This window comes from Hyaena hyaena, unplaced genomic scaffold, assembly GCF_003009895.1.
Source record: "Hyaena hyaena isolate Hyena2069 unplaced genomic scaffold, ASM300989v1 scaffold_152, whole genome shotgun sequence".
Classification (NCBI taxonomy): Eukaryota; Metazoa; Chordata; class Mammalia; order Carnivora; family Hyaenidae; genus Hyaena; species Hyaena hyaena.
In genome coordinates, this window is record NW_024080784.1 from 1,313,960 (window position 1) to 1,341,147 (window position 27,188).

The following is a 27,188-nucleotide window of genomic DNA, read 5'->3' on the forward strand; positions in this document are numbered from 1 at the left end:
CCTCATGTCCTCTAATTCCCCTTAGCTGCCCTAATCCTTCAATAATGTCTCCATTGCCTACTCAGCTCTGGGTGGAGATGCTAAGGAAGCCAAAAGAACAGTCCAGAAAAGGGAAGTGTAGTCTGTCCCACAGTCACCCCTGTACTGATGACAGTGTAAACATAGCAGCTTCCTGGGGGAGGGAGAATACAGCTAAGAGCTGGAAGCAGGCAGTGGACCCCAGTGAAGGACCTGAGCGGGGGGATGGGAGAGAGGTCCCTCTCCTGGCACATTGCAGGAGGGAGACCCACCGGCTTGAGGCTGGGAGTAGGTGGAAGGAAAAGCAGATCATTCAGGTTACATGAGGAAATCATGCTACAGCACCGCATGAACGTGCAGTTCAAGGTCACCTGTGGCAGTTGGATCCTATGGAGTCACCACAAACACCGTATACTGAATGCTGAGCCATTACTCCAAGGGGAAATACAAGGATAGGCTCCTGCCTGGTCACAACATTTCTGCCAACCAATTAATACACAATTTTGTTTCATGTGTGTTCCTGTTTTTATAAAGGACATCTTAGTTAATATATATTGTTGATCCATTAGCAGTGAACTCATGGTCAACAGCACTCATGCCTTAATGAAGCTAACCTAACCCATATATTCTCTCAAACCAGATGACAGCCTTTCTGAGCTTAGGAACAGTAGCCAGCACTTCAGTACTATGTGTGGGGGACATTTGAAAGAGTAAAATCACTAACAAAAAACCCAAAAAGGTGAAAATCATGGTGCTAAATAGATCACAAAAATGGCATTTCTTTATGTATAAGAATTCAATCAAGAAGGCAGTGTCACCTCGTTCAACCTCAGCTGAATGACAAATTTTTCACCACTTTGCACATGTCTGCAGATAATTGCGATGGCACCATGGGCATTGACTTTGGTGTTACAGATTCTAGTGAGCAGGGCAACTTACAAATTCAAAATGTGCTCATAATGAAGATTGACTAGATCTGGTCCACCCACGCTGTACATACAGTGCTTCTGTACCATTTCATAGACTGACAAATTCAGTGATTAAGTTGTTTAATCATATTTACTCCATCAACTATATGAATACACGAAATAAACTATTTTTTAAACTTACCTTAGGGTGTTAAAGAAAATAAACTTACCTTAAATGTGTTTTGATAGTATTTTATCATGTAAGAACATTACAAACCATGATATAACAGAGACAGAGGAACTAGGTTTTGTTTTGATTTCCGTGTTTGCAAAAGGTGAGCTGATAATTCCAACTATACCCATCTACCAGATGGCTTTGAGGATTAAAGGTGATAATGGGTGTGAAAACACTTTATAAGCACCATTGCCTCTAAGTTTCACGCCTTCTGATTAGTGAGATGAGTGATAAATGGACATCCTCACTTACCTGCACCCAAATATAGCTATCCACTGCTTTTAGAACCTTCACATTGTTAACAGGGTGGATTTCAACCAACAAAGTTAAACACTTCGATCCTACAAAGGAAAAGAGGCTTTTAGTAATGAAGATGAGAATGTCATTCAAGATCTTCTCCACTTGCGTCTGAACTTTGAAAATGTAAACGTTATCTGTATTACCTAATAATAGCTGTATTAGCTATTTCAACGGGAAAAGTAATTTTCTTAAAATTTACTTTGACAGCTCTTAAAACCCACAACAGACAGAGAAAACCTTGTGAAGGAGAAAGCAATATGTATGGAGAGAGGAACAGGTTCCTACCCATCCCTCAGCCACATAGCACAACGTCATAGGCCCTCTGAGTTTCTAAGTCTAAGCAAACACAACTCAATTATCTGCCCCTCCAATCCTGCAGCACTCTGGCAAATACTGCTTGTGTATGACAATGTAGATATTTCTGAAGCTCGAACACACTACAGTTGAGAGTGCCTACTAAGAGGGCAGAGGCTTGGCTTCCCTTGGGAAGCATGATGGAACTACCCTGATAAAGACCCACTTACTTCCTCAGTGTCACATTGTAGCAAATGTCCTAAAAGATAGCAATTTAAAAGGAAGTCCTTGGAAACAGGCCAGAATGGGATTACCACAGATATCCACATTTAGGCCAAAAATTCCCCTCCCCTAAGATTAAGCCTCAGAGAAGAAGGAGTTGTCTTATATCTGAGTTCTTATAAAAACTTACTATGCTCTCATGCTTTTTCAATGACTTTGTTTTGAAAAATAATATAAAATTTGGAGACAGCACAGCAATCTGGAACTGAATCAATGCCAGTTTTCACTATTTAAGAAACTAGTCTGACAGCATTGCTTTAAAAAAAACAACAACAACAGAAACAACAACAAAAAACCCAGGTAGGGGTGCCTGAGTGGTTCAGTCGGTTAGGTTAAGCATCTGACTCTTGATTTCACCTCAGGTCATGATCTCACAGTTCCTGGGGATCGAGCCCTGTGTTGGGCTCTGCACTGAGAGCCCGGGGCCTGTTTGAGATTGTCTCTCACCCTCTCTCTCCTTGCCCCTCTCCCTCTTCCACTCTCTCTCTCTCTCAAAAATAAATAAGTAAACATATTTTCTTAAGGCAAAGAATGTAAAACAATTCATGGGATATGGCCTCACAATTGTAAGGACTTTTTTTACTTTTTTTTTTTTAGTCTTTGTAAACATGCCTTTTAAAGATTACTGAAAACAACAAGACAATGAGTTATTATGTGGGATCCGAAATATACAAGAACAGAACAAATGAAAATCAAACATTGTTTGGTCAACAGTACTTATAGTTTGAGATAAAAATCCCAGTGACAGTGAGGCACCTGGGTGGCTCAGTTGGTTGGGTGTCTGACTTTAGCTCAGGTCATGATCTTGCAGCTTGTGGGTTCAAGCCCAGAGCCTGCTTCAGATTCTGTGTCTCCCTCTCTCTCTGCCCCTCCCCTGCTTGCAACCTCTCACTCAATAATAAATAAATATTAACAAAAATTTTTTTTAAAAAACCCAAAATCCCAGTGACACGATCATAGATCAGTTCATAAGAACTATACTTCTAATAACTGGGACAGAGGTAAAGGTCAGGAGCTTTGGGAATCTGTTTGATCACTCAAAAAAAAAAAAAAGGTTCTAGGAATAAGAAAAACATTGGTGTCAATGACACTTGAAAAGAAAAAGAGAAATGTTTTGTGAAATGTGACAATGAGAAAAAACAATTTTCCTTATTATGTTTTTTTATATTAAGCTTGTATAACTAAATTAATAAATTAAGTACTACAAGCTGACATTTGGCTCTTTTATCTTTTGCCCCAAAAGTCTATATATTCTAATTTGGGGAACAAAAAAAACACCTTTTCATGGGACATGTAGGGGAAGCTTGTAATTGCAAAAGTAAAGAATCAACTCATATTTGGATTTTTTGGCAATGAATTTGATAACCAGCTATCAACTAAATTCACTTGACTTTAAAATGGGAGGATTTTCAAGGACAGAAACCATCTCCCCACACTAATTTTTCCCTTCTTTAGGGCAGTCCAGACACTTACCTAATATAATCAGCATAATGATAAGAGTAATCGTGTAAAAGGAATTTCTCTCAATAACACACTATGTGCTTTCATGGTGTGACACGATGCACCTGGGATCAGGACTCTAGAGATATCAGTTCTAGAGTCAACTAGAAAGGATGAAGCTCTCCTAGGCTTCAGTGCCTTGTTATTAAAAACACAAGAACTATAGAATCAGATCATTTCCACAATCACTTTCAGTCATGAAATCCCATGATTCCATGAAGTACTTAAAGTTGTCTTAAGAAGTTAGAGAATGCAGATCTCAGGGGAGACAAGGAGGGTCTCACTGAAGGGCAAGCCAGACCCGGGCAGGATGTAGCTATCACAGAAAGTAGAGACAGTGGGATCAAAAGGGACAACATGGATGGACCTTGAGGGCATTGTGTCAAGTGAAATCAGTCAGAAAAAGACACCGTATGGTATCTCTTAGGTGTGGACTCTTGGAAAGAGAGAAAAAGAAACATGCCTATAGATACAGAGAACAAATTAGCAGTTACAAGAGGTGGGGGGTGGAGAATGGGAGAAATAGGTGAACTGTTTTGTCTTGTTAGCTTAAATAAATTGAAAAATAAAATTTAAAAAAAGCCAGAAGGTTAGGCATAGCATGGGGAGGATAGAGAGTGGACAAAAGTACCTGGTAAAGATACATGCTGTGAAAATTCTAACATTTTTAAAGATGTGATCATTTAATCTCACTAGAGGTGCATCAGACTTTAAGGACTGATGAAGTTGGTAAAGGCCAATAGGGCCTGGTTCTGAAGCAGCTCTGGTTACTGGAGCTCTTGAACCAAAGCACAGCTCCACAGCATTACAGCACTTAACTATCTATAATGATGCAGGGGGCCCCACGAGAGTCTCTGGCATTGGGGCCCAACACGTGTAGACACCTCAATAGCTGCCCAGTGGGGATCTACTGTGCCTTGGGGCAAATGCAATTCCACAGAGGAGGGTGAAGGGGGCGGCTGGGCCCTTCAATTCTTTCTTCTATAACTTTTTAATATTTTTTTTAATGTTTCTTTATTTTTGAGAGAGGGGAAGGGACAGAGAGAGACACACACACAGAATCCAAAGCAGGCTCTAGGCTCTGAGCTGATAGCACAGAGCCCAATGTGGGACTCAAACCTGTGAACGGTGAGATCATGACCTGAGCTGAAGTCGAATGTTCAACCAACTGAGCCACTCAGGCTCCCCATCTTTTTTTCCCCCCAGGTAAGTTCTATGCCCAATGTGGGCCTTGAACTCATGACCCTGAGATAGAAATTGTATGGTCTACTGACTGCTAGTCACTTCTTCTTTTACTCTTTTCCAAACAAAACATTAACTCTGCCATGGCCACAGCCAAGAAGAGAAGCACTATTGATAAAAACCATGTTGTAAAATACGTGGACCAAAGAACCCTGTATTGTTCATAGGAAAGATGTGACAGTTTGTCTCACTCACAATGGAAAAATCTCATTGTAAGCAACAGTGTGTTAAACAACACCTCCAGGCAAACCACATTTCATAACTGAATGGCTTATCAGGTCATTCATGGGCAGATAAAATAAGGCTTTCCAAAATATTTGCTCCAAGGGTAAAACATTATAATAGATTCTACAGGGCTTTCTGGTCACATCATTTCTGAACTCTTAACTGAACGAAGGCCTCATAAGGGTCTCCGTGATCTTTCTGTACCTTGGCCCGGTTTTCCTCTGGCCTTAGTTCTTGACGATTTGCCCCTTTTCATTCAGCCTCACTGACCTCCTCACTATCCTTTTTTTTTTTTTTTTTTTTTCCCCTCCCTTTTAACCTCCTCACTGTCTTTGATCAGCAAATCTACCAAGTACAGTCTGGCCTCAGGACCTTCATGCTGGCTGTGGTCACAGCCAGAAATGTGCTTTCCCCACAGCTATGTGCTTGCTCCCTCCCTTCTTTCACATCTCTGCTTAAGTACTCCTCTAATTGTATTTCCTAGCACCATCCCTCAAACAAATTTCATTCAAATACTAGCCTCAGACTCTACTTCAGGGGGAAACCCAAACTAAGACAAGAAGTAATCTCAGGGGACACGATCACTTTAGCCCTGAGGGCTGGCGTGAGGGAGTGGGCAGCATGAAACAGGAAGAAGAATCCACCACTCTATGGAACAGTATCAAATTCACGACCACCGTGGGATTTGACCTGAATGGAATGCACCTCAGAAAGATCTATGTCAGGGATGGAAAGGAGAGTATTTATCCTTCAGCTCCTTGGCCCCTCATTGGTAACGGCTTATGCTACTGGGAATCCTTTCCAGCCATGCTTCCAGGTGGCACACAGGCAGGTAGCAGACAGAATCTCCCAAGGACTCTGGGCACAAAGCAAGAAGCAGGCAGAGCAGTGGAGTTAAGGTGCCGTCTGTCCAATGATGTTTGGGGAGAGTCGGTTGGTTCTTATTGTGGCGGCAGGTATGAAAACTGAGCTGAGAAGGTATAAAACATGAGGCAGCCAGTACGGTACCTAACAACATTCGTTCTGGTGTTTTTAAAGATGTGATCAGACGATCTCACCAGAAGTGCATCAAACTTTAAGACTGAGTAAGCATATCTGAATAGGATTTAACTTAATAAAATTTACAGTGAAGTTGGTCTGAAAGTACATTTTGTAATGTGCATAACTGCCACTGTTCTGTGTGACAATCAGGCACAGATGGTAACTTCATGTAAAGAATATAGGTTCTACTAGGTTCACCAGCATAAGAAAGAATTCCAGAGGCTAACAGGAATAGGGCCAAAAAGGTCCCTCCTAGGCGCAGGGACCTAATCCAAGGTTCTGTAGAGATGCCCAGGCTTGTGATTGGGAGAAACACAAGAGATGAAGCCTTTCTCTTCTTAAGTAAAGGCGATCGAGGTCACAAGCCTTGTTTTAGGGTCAGGACATCAATGTCTTACATCCTATTTCACTTAAGCGAGTCCAGTTTCATCAGTTCTGAAGTGTGCATTGCACTTCATGCTCAGAGGAGCAGAGTTTGCCAAGAGGACGTGGCACTCAAGAGGGAAGTGGCTGCTGTGGGTCTCAGGGTAACACGACAGGAGGGAAGGCAAGGATGGATAATACAGATGATGAGGTTTCTAGGTGAGCCTCCTGCCCAGCAGCATCTCCCATAAACTCTGTGCTGAGGTCCCTGAGAAGATCTCATCCAGACCCAACTCTGGTTCTCCTGACCCTCTGAGCTGACTCTATGGGAACCCAGGACTGCCTCATAAGCCTCATGGGGGAGGAAGGCACATCAAGTTTCTCCATCACACACAAACACAGGAGAATACGCCTGAGTGAGGACTCTGCTAACAAAAGGAGCTTATGTCCTGAATACACAACAGATGGGAAGCGCTGCACGATCAGAATAATAAGAGACTGAAATGAGAACTTCACCAGAGATTGAAAAATGGTAGTAGTCCATGGGCTACATCAGCCACAGGTAAGGTTGGTTATCAGTGCCTGAGAGGAATTTTTAAAAAAATATTTGAACCAAAATTTAAAATAAAATCTTAAGTGTTCCTGGGCAGCTTAGTCGGTTAAGCATCCAACTTCAGCTCAGGTCATGATCTCACAGTTTGTGAGTTTGAGCCCCATGTCGGGCTTTGTGCTGATAGCTCAGAGCCTGGAGCCTGTTTCAGATTCTGTGTCTTCCTCTCTCTCTGCCCCTCCACTGCTCACGCTCTGTCTCTCAAAAATGAATAAACATTAAAAAATTTTAATTAAATTAAAAATTTCCATAAAGGTCCATACTTCTCTTGATAAATTGAAAAGCTGCTCCCACTGGGCTTACTGCCCTCCTTTGAAGAGGGGACCCATGCTCCATGGGACACCCCACCTGCCACTAGTTTCTATAGCTCATCATGATAGCAACTGCCACACCTGTCTTGCATAACATTGCATCCCCAGCATCACGCACAGGGCCTGACCCACTGCAGGCACTTCTTTGTTGAGTCCTGGACAGATGGATGACATAGAAAGTTAAAAAGAAGGGGGGCAGGGGGAGTACCACATAGATAATAAACTACAAAGTGGCCTTGGCAAATGGGAACTTTTATTTAGAATTGGTGGACTCTTCATAATGTATTATGTACTGCTCAATAGTTCACCAGATGTTAAGACAAATAAAAATGGTATTCTTGAAGGAACACCAACCCTTTCTGAACCATAGGGTTCTAGCATATTCTCAGTGTTTATTTAGTCCGCAGGTACTAAATGCTTTTTTAATACTTCTACTATTTACCGTCCCATTATTTTCTGTGCTTTCTTGTTTATTTGAAAAAGATAAAAAACATTTTCATGACCTTTGCCTTTTCCTTCTGAGTTAAAGCTATTTGTAAAGATGTTTGAAATTTGACTTAGTTAATAAACCTTTATCTTTCAACAGGCACTAAAAACTATAATGTCATACCTGGTTGAAGCTCATTCTTTCTTCCTTCTTTAGTAGAATGAACTAAACTCACAGCTAATGGAAAAAGAAAAAATAATCCATTAGCAAGTGATCCATGCAACAGCTGGTTAAAGTTTACCATTTTATACCTGAAATAAGTGAGGGCTCAAAAAAAATCTGTCTGTGGATGATAAGGTAATGCGGAAAGCATTCTCTCTCTCCCCCTCCCTTCTTCCCTCTCTCTCTCTTTTTATACATAGATTCCACAGATTTTTTATTTCAAAATTAATCTCCCAGGAGCATTTATTCCCAGAAAATCATTGTTGTAGAATAGTCAAGTATAGCAAAAGTCCCATACTTTGAAACTCAACAAATGTAGTTTAGTTCTTGACATGTAGCAATAAAAGAGCTCAACTTACCAAGCAAAGTTCTCTCACTGTTGACAGAGCAGCTGACAACGTGCAAGTCTTTTTCAAATGTATAGAGATGCTATTAAAACAAAATTATTTTTTACTTTGGAGTTTTGTGTTAAATAACAATTATAGAATTCAAATTCCCATTTAGTTCTGAAACTGGTATCAGGATGGCAAGACCTTTTAGAAAAGAACCATCAATTAACCAGTTTATCCACACTGAGAAGCTTCAGATCATTTTTTTAAACTTTTTATTTTTGAGAGATGGAGAGGAACAGAGTGCGATCGGGGAGGAGGGGCAGAGAGAGAGAGGGAGACACCGAATTTGAGGCAGGCTCCAGGCTCTGAGCTGTCAGCACAGAGCCTGATGCAGGGCTCAAACTCACGGACCACGAGATCATGACCTGAGATGAAGTCAGACACTTAACCAGCTGAGCTACCCGGCACCCCTCAGATTATTTTTTAAGAAAAATGTCTGCAATCATAGGCCATAGTTGGCACTGGAGCTTAACCATGAGGCAACGTGGCCAAGTGGTTAAGAGTCTAAACCTTGGAGCCAGGCCAGACACAGGATCAAATTCTGATTATGCCACTGACAAGCCGTGTGACTTTAGACAAGTTATTCAATCTCTATTAGTAAAATAAAAATCATAACACCTATTTCATGAAATCTTTAGAAGGATCAAGTGAGAGGATCCATTCAAAGCACTTATCATAACGTCTGCCACCCATAATAAGCACTCAGATGTCAGCTTTTATAATTATTGAGACAAGTAAAGTTTTAACCAAATTACCTAACCATGATATCATTAACTATGTCTAAGAGACCATCACAAGTGCATCTCCTATTAAGACTTCATATTCAGAGTCTTGGCAAAGTAATCTTCTGTTTTTATTTAATCTTAATTTTTTTAAATTTTCTTGCTGTTTGAAACAAGCAAGATTCCATTTCCTTATTAAATATTAAAGAAAATGAAAATGGTCATGCAGGAGGAGCATATGATATGCAGGTTGAGGAAATGAAGACAATCGCAGTTATATTAGGCAAACTCTCTTACAGTACACTCAGAGGGTAAGAAAAGATCAAGAGTCTTAGACCTCAGGAGAGAACAGGCTAAGAGAAACAACACGTGACAGGGGTACTAGGAAGGTAATTAGTACTGGTAGATTTAAAAAGTACCAAGAATACACTAGAATCCTATGGCCAGAAGTTGATGAAAAATGTTGAGATATCACTAAATGCTTGATTAGAAAAAATGGACTTTGAGTGAATAAGGAAGGCTTACAATTCATGTGAGACATTTTGGTTTCCTTTGACTCTTGCTCCAAGGGATTCTAAGTTATAAGTAAGAAGAATCATGGTTGTATACACTTAACTTTTAGGGTTTTACCCTTTTAATTCTAAAATAACACAAGTATAGTCTCAGTGTTTAAAACACACAGACACCATCAAATAAAAAATCAAAGCTCCCTGCTATGCTTACTCAGTATGAACTCCCTTCCAAAAGGAAACATGTTTTGAATTTACTAGGTAGCCTTCCAGATCTTTTTAAGTAAGCCTTTAATATATATTTATGCATATGTATTGCATAGTTTTATTGAGAGTTTTTTTAAAAAAAAATTTAGTGTTTATTTTTGAGAGAGAGAGAGAGTGAGAGAGAGAGAGCATGAGCAGGGAAGGGGCAGAGAAAGGGAGACACAAAATCCAAAGCAGGCTCCAGGCTCCGAGCTGTCAGCACAGAGCCCGATGCAGGGCTCGAATTCATGAACCTGAGTCCATGACCTGAGCCGAAGTCAGATGCTTAACCAACTGAGCCACCCAGGTGTCCTGAAAGTTTTTTATAAACATAAATGAAATATATTATTCTGGCAATTTGCTTTTTTTTTTTTTTTACATAACAACATGTTTGGAGAATCTTCTGTGCGTGGGTACATTTCTAGACTTCTTAGTCCCTTAATATTTGTAAGTTGTTTTTACGCAGGCACAAAGGGACTCCCTTGTATTTACACGGAGAATTAGGTAAGCCTGTCACATCAACCAATGCTCCTTGTGGGTGGTTTGGCGAAAACTTAAGAAATGGAGGCTGGGTTCTATACCTGGATCTTTAAGAAGTGAAGTGAAGGTTAAGGAGAACACAGAGCCAGAGGTCAATATGAAATCCTAAACTTCTGAGAGAAGACACACAAATCTCAGGAAGGCACTGGACTTCCTACATTCCTACAGAATATTGGATAATTGATTTGAGCCAATTTTGCTTAAATCTCAAAGGACTAAGAAACCTCAGGTGATGTTTTTGTTCAGGAGTTCTTGCGCTTCATTCATTTTATTCATTCATTCATTTTTTAAAGATAATGGTGCCAAGAGATGGTAAAAGGGAGAAGAGAAGGCAAAAAAAAAATTTAGAAAATGAAACTGAGAATCTGTATCTAGTAAAAGGAGGCAGAAAGAAGAAAAAACTCTAAAAACAATAAAGTAACTAAGAGTAATCTATGAATTAATAATGATATTTACCTCATTTTGTCTGGTCTGGCAATCATATAATCCAAAGAAGACATTTCCCTCATTGTCCTTAAAAAAAATTAACCAGATATTTATTATATATCATTGCTTAGGAAGTTAGGATGTTATTAGTCTTAAATCTGCAATAATTCAATCTATATTAGCAATTAGCACTCTAAAGGTTTGGTCAGAAAGGGACCAAACCTGTTTCAGCTAGAAATAGGGCCTCAAAGAGTGAAATGAATTAAGAGTGTACAATTTGCTAAGTCTAGGAGACCCTGTCTAGTAGGATTAAGTGTAGTAAAGGAGCAAATCTTTTTATACTTCCATTTATATTTAACACAATATATATGATAGAGATTGGGGGTGGCTAAAACCAATTCATGTTATTCCTATAAATAAAACTTTTTGAATCATACAATTCCCTTAAATGCAGCATACTCATAGACACAACTTAAAATAGCTTAAAAAATTTTTTTTAATGTTTTATTTATTTCTAAGAGAGAGAGAGGCAGCGTGAGCAGGGGAGGGTCAGAGAGAGAGGGACACACAGAATCCAAAGCAGGCTCCAGGCTCTGAGCTGGCTGTCAGCACAGAGCCTGATGCAGGGCTCGAACCCACAAACTGTGAGATCATGACCTGAGCCAAAGTCAGATGCTCAATCACTGAGCCACCCAGGCACCCCTAACTTTTTTTTAAAGATTTTATTTTAAGTAGTCTCTACACCCATCATGGGGCTCAAAATCACAACTCTGAGATCAAGAGATGCATGGTCCACAGACTGAGCCAGTCAGGTGCCCCAACTTAAAATAACTTTTAAGAAAAAAAAATACAGTAATACATTTATGCAAACTGGCACTAAAATTATTCTTTCATGTTTCCCTACTATAGTAAAGTTATCAATAAAGTTAAATTTTCATTCCTTAGAACACTGAACATTGAAAACAGGTTAAATAAGGTCTCAAAACAGATGATATCTTAAACAGATTATATAGTCATATTTAATATTTTCTCAAAGATCAAAACTTTATATATTAAGTAGGTTTAAATATCTTTCACTCAGCATTTGTTCCTCTGAAGAATGGAACTGTTCATTTATTCAAAAAATTTGAGTGCTGTGTCAGATACTGTGTATAATTTTTGTTTAAAAAAACATTTCATAAGACTGAATTTCAGTCACCTTGTTTAATCTCATAAAATAAGTCATGTTAAAAGTTAAATGCCAGCAAGTCTTATTCATTACCCCTCAGTAAAATACAGCATAAAATTCTGTAAAAAAATATAAATGGTTAAGATGGTAAATTTTACGTCATGCATATCTTACCACAATAAAAAAAGAGAATATACACATACCTTATAGGTATAAATAATATTTCCATTTCTTTCAACATTTAGTATACGTAAGCTTTCATAATTATTTTCTAAAACACCTGAAATGATAAAATAATAATAGAAAGTTAAAATTTAACAGGGAATGTTTAAAAACATATCCAAAAATATTAGTGAAAAGCCAAATACGAAAGAGTGCATACTGATAATTCTGTTATATAGAGTTTAAAAACAGGCAAAACTAATCTATTTAGTGACCATTAGGGAAGAGGAAAGGACTAATGATTGCAAGGTATCTCACAGGAGTCTTTTGAAGTGCTGGTAATGCAGTATGTGTTGGGTATACTGCTATACTCACTTGGCAATAACTCACTGAGCTGTATACTTTTAACCTAAATACTTTTCTGTGTGTATGTTACACTTCAATAAATTGTAAGTATCTATTAATTTTTGCTCTATGTATTTTGGAGCTATGTTATGAGAGGCATAAACATTTAGAACTGTTATAGTTTCCTGGTTCCTTTCAGGAACTCAGCAGAGCTACCAGGTGTCCAATAGTCAATTAAAGCAATAAGATAAAAAGCAAGGAATAGTCAAGTATTTTCTCACTTGCTGTGATAGTATAAGCAGGTGTCTACACCAGAGAAAGCACTAACTTCCCAGTTTAGTTTCTCCCATGTAGTGGCATGCTGGTGGAGGGTAGATCAGGGAGAGGTTGGGAATCTCTCACTGCTGAAGGAGCCCTCGACAAAAGGCTTCTGCGGTGTTGTTGACCCCAGTGTTCTCAGGGCAGAAAGAGAGAGAAGAGCTAAGAGTAGAAAAGTACTGAGTCAGAGTGGACAAAAAATATCTGCAAGGTTCCCCTCCTTTTCATGCTGAGGTGGTTTCAGCAGAGGTACCTCAAGAGGGTCTGTGCTGATAGCTCCTAATAAAGAGGCCACTGAATGAAGGTGCTCCAGCTCAGAATGCAGTTATGGATAAGATGATGGCTACCCAGGGGGGGCCTGAGTTGACTCTAACTCCCTTCGGGAACTGCAGTGCACTGGCATGCACCAAGTCTGGTTTGGGGAGGGGGCAGCTTTCCCCCCATGAGGGCTGCTAGGTAAAGTTGTTTTTGTTTTTAAGAAGTTTTATTTATTTATTTTGGGGGAGAGTCAGACACAGAGAGAGAAATAGAGAGAAAGAATCCCAAGCAGGCTCTGCGCTATAAGCATGCAGCCCCATGCTGAAATCCAGAATTGGATGCTTAACCAACCGAGCCACCCATGCACCCCTAAGCTTTTACAATTGCATACGACTGTGCCTGAAAAATCATACATAGCTTTTTAACAGGAGCTGGACTAGTTAATCCTTTTTTTCACCATAAAATGCCCTTTATTGTGAATACATTCTTTTTGCTTTTAAGTTTACTTTGATTACAGGATAGCAATGTCAGCTTTCTTTTGGTCAGTGCTTACATAACTTTTTTTTATCCTTTTATTATGCATCTTCCTGAGTCCTTATACCTAAAATATGTGTCTTACAAGCAATATCCTTTAGAGTATGTAGTCCATTTACATTTAATCAATGATACCACTGATACAAACCCAATATCTTACTATTTATTTTCTATGTGACTCAATTGTTTATTTCTTGCCTTCTTCTGGATTAAGCAAAAAACTTAATATTTCATTCTCCTACCCATTAGTTATACATTCTTATTACTATTATTACTTATCCTAAAGATTACAAGTCCTTAACTAATTATGTTTTCATATTACATGATGCCAAGAAATGTGAAGCAAGTAAAACTCTCATACACTAACAGGAACAGAAATTGGAAAACCCAGTAGCTACTGAAGCTGAACATACATGGCTCAGCAACTGTACTTGTACATATATCGCAATGGAAATGTACACTTATTTTAGCAAATGACACATGTAATTTCTATAGCACTGTGGTTCCTAATAGCCCAAGCTGGAAACCCAAAATAGCCATCAAGCAAAGAATGAATTGTGGAATAGCTAAGCAATGGACTATTGTACAACAGTCATAATAACTTGCTATAATGTACAACATAAATAACTGAGCAAGACAAGCCCAGATCCTGCCCCCTCCCAAGAAAGGTACAAACTATATGACTTAATTTATACACAAGTTTCAAACACAGGCAAAATGAATGTATGGCGCTAGATGAGTGATTGCTGGAAAGGAGCATGAAGGAGACCTTTGCAGCTCTATTAATGTTCTCTTTCCTGTTCTGAGTGCTAGTTACAAGGGTGTGTTTCATTTTGTGAAAATTAACTGAGCTGTACACTGTTGATCTGTGTACTTTTCTGCATGACAGCCATATTTTGATGAAAGATAGAAAGGTTCTTTACACAAAACATTTACCTTGTAACTTAACTGACCATCATATTTTGGTCAAAATTTTAGTAATATCCCTCTCAATTCTACAATTAAAGGATTTAAAAAAAATTGTTTTTAAATGTTTCCCTATTTTTGAGAGAGTGAGAGACAGGGAGTGAGCAGGGGAGGGGCAGAGAGAGAGTGAGACACAGAATCTGAAACAGGCTCCAGGCTCCAAGCTGTCAGCACAGAGCCCGGCTGAACCGTGAGATCATGACCTGAGCCTAAGCAGGACGTCTAATCTACTGAGCCACCCAGGTGCCCCTACAATTAAGGGATTTAAACATTAGTAGATACAGCTCTCATAATTATCATCATTAATTGTACAGAAATGCATATTTCCCTAATTTTCTCAAACTGCTTAAACGTGACTCATCCCCCCCATGAACAGTTTTAGATGTTAAAATATTATGTTGCTTAAGAGATGTTCCAATATTCAGACAAAACATATGCCAAATATTCTACAACTCAAAGCAAATTTCAGTTTGTATTCCTGATTTAAAAAGGAAACAAACAAACAGGATAATCGGTGACCTGGAGCCCTGTACTAGAGCTGGGGGTGGGAAACATTTCAAAAGACAAAAAGCGAGTTTCTTAGAAAATGTAGGAATCATCTGGCATCTCTCTTTCCCACCCCTCACAGAATAAGCTGCCTGGATCTTCTAACAGCAAGGTAAAGGGAGGGGGCAAAGTGCTATTTGTGTTTTAATGTGGGCACATCCAGCTTTAAATGGATAATGAGCTGCCAGAACTCACTTCTCACTGATTAAAAAATAAGGATAAGCACCTCGTCTCTTAGGAGAAGAATATGATTCAATAGCTTGCTGATAAATAGCACTTAACAATTTACGGAGTTATTTCCATCTCACCCACACTGTGTCAGCCTTTAGAGGCCCACTGTACTAATGAAACTGAGTACCAATGAGGTTCAGATACTTGGCCAATATCCTATCAAAAAAGTGGCATAGACTAATTTCAATCTCAGAAAAAAGGTAAACAGAATGAACTAAGTTTCCTGTATCATGCTTTCAATGGGCAAATGGATAATTACCAAAAAATCCTTTAAGGTAGATTTTGTAGACATCTAAAGAGAATTTCAGGGAGTTTCTGTTCATCCTGCACATGATTCAAAACTTCTGGAATGTAATGTGTCAATATTTTGAGAGGTACTTTTTTTTCTTTCAAGATTATAAGGATGCTGGGAGAGACTCTCTCCAAAGTACACTTAGAAGGTTTCAGCTAAGATAAGAAACTCCTTTACGAGAAATCTCACTAAGAAAAGTCAATTTACTTGCAAAAGCACATCTATTTTCTTTTTTTGTTTTTGTTTTTGTTTTTTTTTTTTAAATATTTTTTATTTATTTCTAGGAGAGAGAGAGAGAGACAGCGTGAGCAGGGGAGGGTCAGAGAGAGAGGGGGAGTCACAGACTGAAACAGGCTCCAGGCTCTGAGCTGGCAGTCAGCACAGAGCCCGACGCGGGGCTCGAACCCACTAACCGCGAGATCATGACCCAAGCGAAAGTCGGACGCTTAACCGACTACGCCACCCAGGCGCCCCTTTTTTGTTTTTTTTTAACAGTTATTGTCAAATTAATTTCCACATAACACCCAGTGCTCATCCCCACAAGTGTCCTCCTCCATGCCCATCCCTCCTCCCCCCCACATCCATCAGTCCTCAGTTTTTGTCAGCATTCAAGAGTCTCTCATGGTTTGCCTCTCTCCCTTTCCCCCACCATTTCCCCCCTTTTTCTCCCCCTTGTTCCTCCGTCAAGTTCCTCCTAATCCTCCTATACGTGCAAACATATGATATTTGTCCTTCTCTGCCTGACTTATTTCGCTCAGCATAACACCCTCAAGGTCCATCCATGTTGCTACACATGGCCAGATTTCATTGTTTCTCATTGCCATGTAGTATTCCATGGTATAGATAAACCACATCTTCTTGATCCATTCGTCCGTGGATGGACACTTAGGGTCTTTCCATGTTTTAGCTATTGTTGAGAGTGCTGCTATGAACATTGGGGTACATGAAAGCACATCTATTTTCAAAACACTGAACAATTAAAAAAAAAATCCCCAGGGGCACCTGGGTGGCTCAGTCGGTTAAGCATCCAACTTTGGCTCAGGTCATGATTTCACGGTTTGTGGGTTCAAGCCCCATGTCGGGCTCTTGTTGACAGCTAGCTCAGAGCCTGGAGCCTGTCTTAGGATTCTGTGTCTCCCTCTCTCTCTGACCCTCCCCTGCTCATGCTGTCTCTATCTTTCTCTCAAAAATAAATGAAACATTAAAAAAAATTTTTTTTAATAAAAAAATCCCCAACTACAAATTACAACAAATGATATATGCTTGTGCCATTAAACCGGTGGTTCTCAACTCTGGCTTTTGGTTAGGATGATAAGGGGGGTTCTTTTTTTATTAAAAATTTTTAATGTTTATTTTTGAGTGACAGAGAGAAAGACTGAGTATGAGTAGGGGAAGGGCAGAGAGAGAGGGAGACACAGAATCTGAGCTGTCAGCACAGAGCCTGACGTGGGACCCAATACTCATGGAGATCATGACCTGAGCTGAAGTTGGACACTTAACTGACTGAGCCACCCAGGCTCCCCTGTTTAGGGGAGCTTTTAAAAGAACATGGATGCCTAAGCCCTACCTGATAGATCCTGACTTTATTGGGCTGGTGTGCGTGTTTAAATTCCCCATCTGATTCTAATGTGCAGCCAGGGTTGAGAATCACTGAATCACATATCTGTATTATATATTAAACAATATTCATTAAATAACATAAGTAGGACCAGGTTATAATGTAACCATGATAGAGTTGAAAATAATAAAAATAATGCCTTTGTGGATCTGTAGCAATAACTGCAGTCTTAAAATAATCCTATAGTTAAATACATGGTTCTCATCTCAGGGACATTTGAATTAGACAAATTTGGCAATGTTGGAAATAGAGAGACCAGTGTCTCACCACAAACTATTAACCTGTCAGCCCTACCTCCCCGGATTTGTTTCTCATGGTTTAGACACACCCTTTTAAAAAAGAAGTAGTCAAGTAGTCAATAACCTCTTTGCTTATTCATTCTGACTCTTCTCCCAGTAGTTTATCACTGGAAAGTCCAGAAGAGGAAGTTTAGCAATTCAAATGAGGAAATGTGGTTCAATTTTACAGTTCAGTGTCCTCAGAGCTCATGAAGAAAAAATGTAGATACTTGCATGAGTAAATATACTACAGAAAAGCAGAGTACCTCAATAGTAGTAATGGTGTAGTAGAGTGTAATAAAGGTGTTGTCAAGTCACGCTCACGTGTAATCAAAGCTGGTTTCTCAGATACTCTTGTGCATTGCAAACTCTCCTTTGCCAAACACAAGTGATTTCCCTTTACAGGAAGATGTTTGCCAAATGTGTAAATTTTGTTCTCAGCTGTGTTGAGACAACAATCAAGAGAATATTGGAACAATAAATGAAAACAATGTGGCTAAGCCAGACCTCTGGCCCCTAAATCTGTCTGGGGGTATATAGGAGAACAAAAAGCCATTACTCTTTGGTCAGTCATCTGGTAAAATATATCACTTCCCTGGTAAAGATGAATTAATCTGGGGTATCAGACCTAAGACTAATCAAAGCAGACAAGAAAACATAGGTGAGGAAACCTACATTCTTTCTGATCTTAAACATAGATGGCATTTAAACCTTTGGAAATATGCATACCACATACACTTTCTTAGTTTCTTGAAAGTGATACATGGCAAGAGGGAATTAAGCATTGGATAAAAAATGAAAACCTAAAATCTATTGTATTGCCACATACCAATAATAGGTAGAACATGTGATTATTACGTGTGCCATTTATGGAAGCAACATAAAATAACAACAACCTAGAAATAAATCTAGCAAAAAGTGTGCAAAACTTCCATGGAGAAAATTCTAAGACTTATTAAGATCATAAAGAGTATCTAAATAAATAGGAAATTATACTTGATTCATAGTTGGAAGATTAAATATTGTAAACATGCCAATTCTCCCAAAGCTGATGTACAGATTCAACGCAACTCAAATCAGAATTCCAATAGACGTTTTGGTGAAATCTGATAAGCGGATTCTAAATTATATATATAAGAGATCACAGGGCTTAGGATAGCCCAGATGGTCCTTAAGACTGCCGAGGTGAGGAGGCTTACTCCACCAGGTATCAAGACTTATCATAAAGACAGTTATTAAAATGTTTTCATCTGGGGGCGCCTGGGTGGCTTAGTCGGTTAAGCGTCCGACTTTCGCTTAGGTCATGATCTCGCGGTTAGTGGGTTCGAGCCCCGCGTCGGGCTCTGTGCTGACTGCCAGCTCAGAGCCTGGAGCCTGTTTCAGAGTCTGTCACTCCCTCTCTCTCTGACCCTCCCCTGCTCACGCTGTCTCTCTCTCTCCTAGAAATAAATAAAACATTAAAAAAAAAAAAAAGATGTTTTCATCTTAAGTTGACAAAAGGAACAAAAGAAAGAACCCAGGAAGGGAGACCCACACATATGTGGAAACTTGATATGTCACGGAAGTGGCTTTGCTGTCAATGAGAAGAGGTAGGTTTCTTTGGTTAGTGTCACTAGAACGATTAATATAGAAAACCAAGACAATTTACAAAAGAACATTTTAACACATGTAACCTATAAATAAAACAAAACCATTTACCCACCACCCAACTTAAAAATAGAACAATATCAAGACTTTTGAAGACTCTTGTGTCCCCTCGTCAGATTACTACATCATAACATGTACAAAAATAAATTCCAGATGGATTAGAAAACAAAATGCAAAGAGCAAAACTTTTAGAAGTTAATTTAAAAATGTCTTCATGACTTCTAAAGAGGAGAGAATTTCTTTACAATATCCAAAAAGACACAAACCAAAAAGGAAAAGATTCATAAATTAGATTACATTAAAGCTAAAAACCCTCAATTATCAATGGTACCCCATTACAAACTGAAAAAAAAAAACAGGGTGAGAGAATATTAGCAACATATATGATGAACAAAGGATTAGAAACCAGAATAAACAACTCTTAAAAGTATGAAAAAATAAACAATAGAAAAATGGACTGGATGAAAAGACATCTCATAAAAGGGAAACTTGAATGGTTGATAAACATAAAAAGATGCTCAACCTCAGAACACGTGGTCATCAGACCACAATGAAATAACATTTAACCTCACCAATCTGACAAAAAAATTTACAAATCTGGAAATATCAAGAGTACCAAAAACATTTCTATACCACAAATGGGGTTGTTAATAAGAACAACTACTTTGGAAAACAATCTGGTGCAACCCAGGACAAATGAAGATGTACACAGCCTGTGACTCAGCAACTGTCCATCTTGGAGAAACCTTTGCATGTGTGCATCTGCAGACATGCATAAGAAAGTAGAAGCACTGATAGTAATAGCAAACCCCAGAAATTTCCCAAATGTCACCAATAGAAAAAGCATAAGCAAAGCTAGGAAGCACCCTGAGACCTATTAGTATCCAGGATATTTACCAGTAAATGTTCAGGGATGTGGGATTAACGGGAAGGAAGTAGGTCCACAGAGTGAGGGTGATGACAGGCTACAGTAGCCTCAGGTGATCTCAGAACCTCCCATTTGAGAAGCTCTCAAACTGAAATGGATTGTCAAAGTTGTCCTGTGTTGAGTCAAAATGGTCAAGCCATTATACCCCATCTCAATCCCTAACTAAAAATAGGCCACACCCAACACTGGGTGAGGAAGCCTTCTGTGGAGGCAATCCCTGAAGGGGCTGACATCTGAAGACTATCTGCTGACCACCCTCAGGACCTGGGACAAGCCTTTCTTTGAAAGGAAGATCTAAGCAAGGCATCTCCTTATCCACCATACTGTTGTATATTCCCACATTGGAATACTATACAGCAGTGAAAAATAATAACCTATAGCAGTCAATGTGAATACTGAGAAAAAAGAGCAAAAGGAATACATGTAATATTCTTTCATTTAAAATGCACAAACAAGCAAAATGAAATGATATTTTGCATAGGGAGACCTATACAGAGAGATTAAAACTACAAATAATATCAAGGTTGAAATGGTTGTTACCTCCAAGAGATGAAGGATAGAGAAACAGGATCAGATACAGAGGCCCAAGAGCCTTCTAAAGTCTTGATATTACTCTATTTTTAAGGTGGGTACATGGTTTTGTTTTTGTTATTTAGAGCTTACACGTGTTAAAATTTTATTTTGTATAATTGTTTTAATTTTCAAAAGAAATGTTTTTTTTTTAATTTATTTCAGGAGAGACTGTTTTCCTAAAGTCAACCCAGAACAAGAAGCGTATGGAGTAGCCAAATCTGGCCTCCTTACTCTGTAACCCCTGGTTGACTCAAATACTATCCCACAGGCACTTAATTTCCATGGCTAACTTAGCCCAGCTCACTGGCTATTTTGCCAGAAATATGTCATACTTAGAGAGCATTACTTAGCACCGCTAAGAAACCGTCAGTTGTATTTGTTGATGTAAAAATATTAAGGCTTCAAATCTAGAAAGCAAGTGTGTAGAGAAGAGACATTACAATGGTAAAATTACTTATAATTTACATTTGAAAAGCCGAGACTTTGAAGGGAAAATAACTTGTCAAATGTGTGGAGTAATAGCCATGCTAGAAATAAAACAGAATCCCAGATTTGCCTGCCAGTGCTACAAATTACGGAGGAGGAATTAACTGTGTTTTTTTGAGCTACCACCCACTGGGGATCATTGGGAGTAACAATTCTCTTAGCATAACAGGGCTAACTAATAATCTTGCCAAGGTGCTCTGCAAGAGCGAAATACTACCAATATCAGAAAAAGCTAGTATTTCTAGTAGGTTTACCTTCTGAGAACCCAAGTTCATCTGTTTAGCAGAATGTCAAAATACAAGCTTATATTTCTTCACAGATGAGTGAGAGGCACAGGAAGCTGAAGCCTAACTGGCTCACATACAGCTTTTCAATCACAACACACATTACTGAAACACAAGACTGTGGCATTTCACACTTCGCGCAACTTCTCATTTGCAGACACCTGCCATTTAGCTATAGGAAGTGAAGGCTCAGAGAACAAACTACTTTGTGGGGAAAGCACACTTGGAGCTGCCTGTTGCGTTTTATAAAGTTAAAGTTTCCAAAACTCTTTAGGAGACTTTTTACTCCAAAAAAAGCAAAACTTTACTAATAATGACACTAAAACAAACTCAAGCCTTGAGCTACACGAAAATGACTCCTTATTTGGACTAACAACCAAACAGGCCAAGACAATTATTTGACCTTACAAATAATTCTGTTAAAGCCAATAGGATAGTGTGAAGCTAGAAGGCAGAGAGAGAAATTTTTCACCAGAGTTAAGGAGAAAGAAACTGTAGATATGGGTGAGGATAACCCTTCCAAAACAAAACCCTCCAGCAGTGTTTAAGGAAAAACCGCGGCAGGGGAAAAGACACTGAAGTGCAAAGCTCCTGTGTACAAAATGGGATCCGGGGTATCATAGCGTTGAAGCTGAAGTTAAGCCTTGAGGCCAGATCATTATTTACAGCAAACTTCTTTAAAAAGAAAAAAAATCTGAGAAATCACAGAGTTCCCCTTTTTTAAAGTTTTGACTGATCAATGCTGGAAAGGCTCAAAAGTCACTTTTCTCTCCCTCATCAAAACCAAAACAAAGGATTTTTGTGACAGATGAAAACTAAGGCCTCAACTGTGAAGGAAGTGTTCTCATTCACCCTGAGGAAGTTAGACAGCAAACCCGACCATCACTGTCTCACACTCCTCTTGCTAGCAAGCACGGTGGTGAGCTGTGGGCTGGTGGCGCTGGGCCTCGTGCTTCTTTGGAAACCAGGAGGCTCGAGTTCACTGCTCACCTGAAAGCAGACCCCGGCCCTCTCGCGCCTCACATCTGAAGCGGCAAGTCCCCTTCACTCAGAGACACATCTCTCCAATCTGGAGACAAACTGTGCGACTGTTAAGTATTTTTATGGCGGCTTTCTCGGTGGCCTTGACTCATCTTTTCTCATAAGGCAAGAACTTCCAGGAGCCCCCAGTCTTGGCAGAGTCCCTGCAAGGGTGATGAACCTTCCCGGGCAGGGGAGATGCGAATGAAGCACGCGGAGGGCCCAGCCCCACTCCCTGCGGCCGTGGACCGGAGGATGTGCCCCTCCACGCCCTGCCCTGATGAGGTGATGCTGAGGTACCACTACTGTCCTCAGCCCTTCTATTAAAGGTGTGTGACTAGGCAACGACTGAGCCAGACGCTGAAGGACTCGCTAGAATAAGCAGCGCAGTGCAGCCGCGACCTTGCCCGGGGCTGCCCCTCCGACCTGCACCGGCGGCCGGAGGTGAGGGTGGCAAAGCCCAGACTCCAAAGAGGGAAGCTCACCCCTTCCGCCCAACCTTCCCAGGCTGGCAGGGGCTGCGGGCAGCTCCCGCTCTGGTCAACGCCCCCGACCCCCTCCGGTCCTGGGAGTCCTCCGGGTAGGAACGACTCGGACTCCACCCCTCGCCGGCCCCCCTCGGCCCCCGCGCGCACGCTCGCCTCCAGCACCTGGGCCGCCGCCTCGGGCCCCGGCCGCCGCTGGCGCCGCCCGCTGCGCCCGCAGCCACGGTAGCACGTCCTTCCGGAGGTCGAAGTCGGAGACCAGACGGAGAGCCATCGCCCGGACGCGGCCAGCGGGCAGCTGGGGCCCCGCGCCGCGGGCATTCCCAGCCCTCCGCCCTCCACCCCACGGGCCACCTCGCCCTTCCACACCCCCCCGCGGCGCCCGCCCCTCCTTCCTCTCCCCCGCCTCCCCGCGCCGGCCGCTTTCGGTTCTGCCGCGTCCCGGCCCGGGGAGCCCGGAGCGCCGCCTCCTCCAGGCCTACCCCGAGCCCTGGAGCCTCGAGCCGGGCACGCCGGGCAGGGGGGTGGGGGAGGGGCAGGAAGGGGACGCGGGCGCGGCGACCGGGCCCACCCGGCGCGAACCCTCCACGTGCGCCCTTCGGGTGGAGGGCAGGTGAGTGGAAGGATTTAAGGACCACGGAGATGTCGCAGAACTGACAGTCTCCAGGCTGCACGTTAGATGGAGGCTCTAAGCTTATTTTTATTTTCTTTTTAAACCCTCAGATGCTTCCTCTGCAGGAAAGCTGGAAACCTTGACGAGAGAGAGGCATTTTAGCCGGGTCACCTGAGAAGGTTCTAGTAAATCGCAGGGGCAGAAGTCTGCAGTGTCTCGGGCCTGTTGGACCCTGCTTCAGGGAGATGAGGTTTCATTAGCAGTATTTAGGTAGCAGCGGGGAGCACGGGAAGGAGATGGTTTTATTTTGAGAGAGAGACCGAGACCCTGGAAAGGGTTAACAACCTTACCATAAACCGGTCCTCCGCCCTTCAAGGGGTTCCCTTTTTACAAAGGGAAATGTTTAAGATTTTATAAACTGGCTTTTACAACGCTCAATTGTTGAATTGTTTAGGATATCGGCTGTGACTAAGTGCTCTCATTCTTCTGTCTTGGGCAGGACACCTTCTCATCCCCACCTCTACAAATAAATCTGGTGTTTCGTTAATCTCACCACTTTGTTTTTTATATATACATTATATATAAATACATATGTAGAGTGTGTGATCGGATTTTTTTTTAACCGTATTTACCCATTTTGAGGGAGAGCGCACACGAGAGTGGGAGGGGCAAAAAGAAAGAAAGAGAGAAAGAATACCAGGCAGACTACACACTGCCAGCATCGAGCCCAACACCAGGCCCTATCCCACCAACCCAGATATCATGACTTGAGTGGAAATCAAGAGTCAGACACTAGACCGACTGAGCCACCCAGGTGCCCCTAGCTTTCTTCTCTTTGCCATGAACGCACCCTTGGTAAGTTTAATGAGTATTGAGCCTTTGGCACTGGCAGATTCAATCTATCCTGAACGTCATCAACGCCCAGTTATTACTCTCCCTAAAACAAGGCTACCCCCATGTCCCTAGGTAGAAGACAATGAGTAACGGCTGATTGATTGCCCTAGGATAAAGTGCCTCACTTTAATGGACTTTTCCAGCCTTTGCACCTAGAACTTCAGCTACAGACTGACCTAACTTCCAGAATCCCTCCACCCTCCTTCCTCTGGGGGGAAAAAAAAATCAAGTCCTTCCAATCTGGATCCACAAAGCCTTCTCACAGCTTCAGTCCACGGCAACCTTCCAAACCCTGAATTCCTCGAGAGATACTGTCAGTATGCCTCACTTCATAGTCATATACTGCCTCAAGACATGAATATTCAATCTCGTCTTGGCACATCCCTCGGCCCCTTTGCCTCCTATCAGGGGCACCTGAAAAGTGCTCAACAGTTATTGAAGAATAAAGAAATATAGTAATAGACTAAAGAAAGCCTTATCACGTGTTTCTCAAAGTTTGGCTCTGAGAAAACTGTCTGCATTGCAATCATTTGGGAAGTTGTTTTACCATGAAGACTCCTAGGCTCTAGTATAGAGCTGGGTGAGGCTCAGAAATGAGCATTTTAGCCAGAACCTCAGGTGATTCTTAGGCTTACTAAGGTCTGAAAATTATCCTAAAGCAAGGTAAAAGAAGCTATTGATTTCACCCTAGAGACATGTGTCTCCAATTGAGTAGTGGCTAATTTCAGGTAGAACCCTACAACTCACCACATATACCTAAGAAAATCTTCCCACCTGTAAAGTATGTGAAGATTTAACAGATATGTTTCAGAAGGTGACTGATCATGCTGGTGTGCAAAAGGGAGACCAATGAAGTCGTGGGGAGCCGCTACAACAAATGCTTCATACCTAATGAAGCTTGTTGCCCTTGTCATAAAGTCTTTCCTTGTCTATTTCAAAATTCAGTAAGTTTCTGGGTCCCCTCCCACAGTTAATCTCTATTTTTGCCAAGCAAGATTGATATTGTCCTCATATATAGTCCTCATCAAGCAGTGATTATATAAAAATTCTCTCTAAAATAAGTAAAAAGGCACATAGAGAACCTAAGAACCAAAATAGTAGAAAGATGAGGTCTGAACCATGAAGGTAGTACATGAATGGCAGAGTTTTGAAGATCATCGCTAGGGAAAAAGACAGGTGAATGGTGACTCACTGGCTTAAGATTTGTGAAGGGTTAATAGAAGAATCTTGGCAGATTATCCTTCAACTCTAGAGAAGACAGAACTGGAGACGGTTCTACCCTTTTTACTAAAAAAGCGGCCTCATTGATGGATGTGTTAATTTGATTGTGGTTCTCATTTCACAATATATATGTATATCAAATCATACTATACACTTTATATATAATTTTATCTGTCATTTATACCTCAATAAAGCTGGAAACAAGAAAAGAAAGCTGCCTTACAGAATCATTAAGCACTGGAAAGGGCTTCTGGGTAGAAAAAAATATTTCTGCTTCTTGAGTATTTTAGAAATAAACCATCATCTTCCTTAAAATCAGTGCGTAGCACAGAATCTGAGACTTAAAGATCTTGTAATCAAGGCCTTTATTTTATAGAAGGAGAAACTGAAGCTCAAAAGTAAAATGAGTGTCTGGTATAAAGCAGCAAAGTTAATTAAGCACAAAGTTGGGCTCAGAACAAGTCTCTTGCTATTGGTGTTTGTGCTAATTATGTCCAGTGAACTGCACTGAAGTACTCTTACCTTACAGCCTAAGGATTTCTGGTTACCCAAATACCACACCCTGACTGCGATGGAATTCTCGGACCACAGTGAGAAACTGCAGAGCTTACAGTTGGTTAAGCTTCTGGCTCTTCTGATTTCGACTCAGGTCATGATCTTAAGGTTCCTGAGATCAAGCCCCACATGGAGCTCTGCACTCAGAGCAGAGCCTGTTTGGGATTCTCTCTCCCTCTCTCTGCCCTCCCCTGCTTGCATACACGTGCTCTCTCTTTCAAAATAAATAAATGAACTTAAAAAAAAAGTAAAAGTGAATCAGCTAAAAACCAAACCCTGCATTTTGGAAGCCAATCCTTTGAAAGCACAGCCGAGACCCTTTTCATGAATTTGAATAGAAGTTACCAAAATGTCCATTAGAATCTAAATGAAAGTAAAGTTCCTCTGCACTTCACAGGAAATAATCACTTAAGTTGGGTAACTAAGACGCACATACATATCTTTATGTAGATATTGAGAAGGCTGCTTCCCTATAGTAATTTATTTTTATAGAAATATTTAATGTGTACTTTAGTAAATACATATTTAACGTGATCATCTGACTCCCCCCAAATCTACCTGCCCCCAGTCAGGTGGTAACACATCCTCTGGCCAGTGATTGATTTGGGAATGGGCAGGTGCATCAGTCAGGATTAAGTTCACCAGAGGTTAATGAAAACCCAAATTAAAAGTGAATCAAACACACAAGCTTATTTTCTTACATAACTGGAGGTGCGCAGTCCAATACTTGCGAGGGCAAGTCCCTAAAGTTATCAGGGAGCCAGGCTTCTTCCAGCTTTTTGTTCCATTTGCTCTTTGAGTGTATCCTCATCCTCATGATCTACGATGACCGTGAAAGCTTCAGCCATTTTTTATTTTTTTGAGAGAGAGATAGAGGCAGCGTGAGCAGGGGAGGGTCAGAGAGAGAGGGCGACACAGACTCCGAAGCAGGCTCCAGGCTCTGAGCTAGCTGT

The 27,188-nt window shown here is 40.8% G+C and overlaps 1 protein-coding gene across 7 annotated transcripts in view; it reads right to left on the minus strand.

The window, feature by feature from the left end:
• LOC120236343 (gamma-secretase activating protein) overlaps positions 1–23,311 on the minus strand; it is an 84,395-nt gene extending 61,084 nt beyond the window's left edge. For all 7 annotated transcript variants that reach the window (XM_039239102.1, XM_039239099.1, XM_039239098.1 and 4 more), the window contains exons 1-6: positions 23,118–23,311; positions 12,185–12,261; positions 10,844–10,900; positions 8,338–8,407; positions 7,940–7,993; positions 1,414–1,502 (exon numbers count right to left, since the gene is read on the minus strand). In XM_039239102.1, coding sequence (XP_039095033.1) covers positions 1,414–1,502; positions 7,940–7,993; positions 8,338–8,407; positions 10,844–10,900; positions 12,185–12,261; positions 23,118–23,226 — 456 coding nt within the window. In that variant the 5' untranslated portion in view covers positions 23,227–23,311. The remainder of the gene's footprint in view (positions 1–1,413; positions 1,503–7,939; positions 7,994–8,337; positions 8,408–10,843; positions 10,901–12,184; positions 12,262–23,117) is intronic.
• Positions 23,312–27,188: the final 3,877 nt, after the last annotated feature.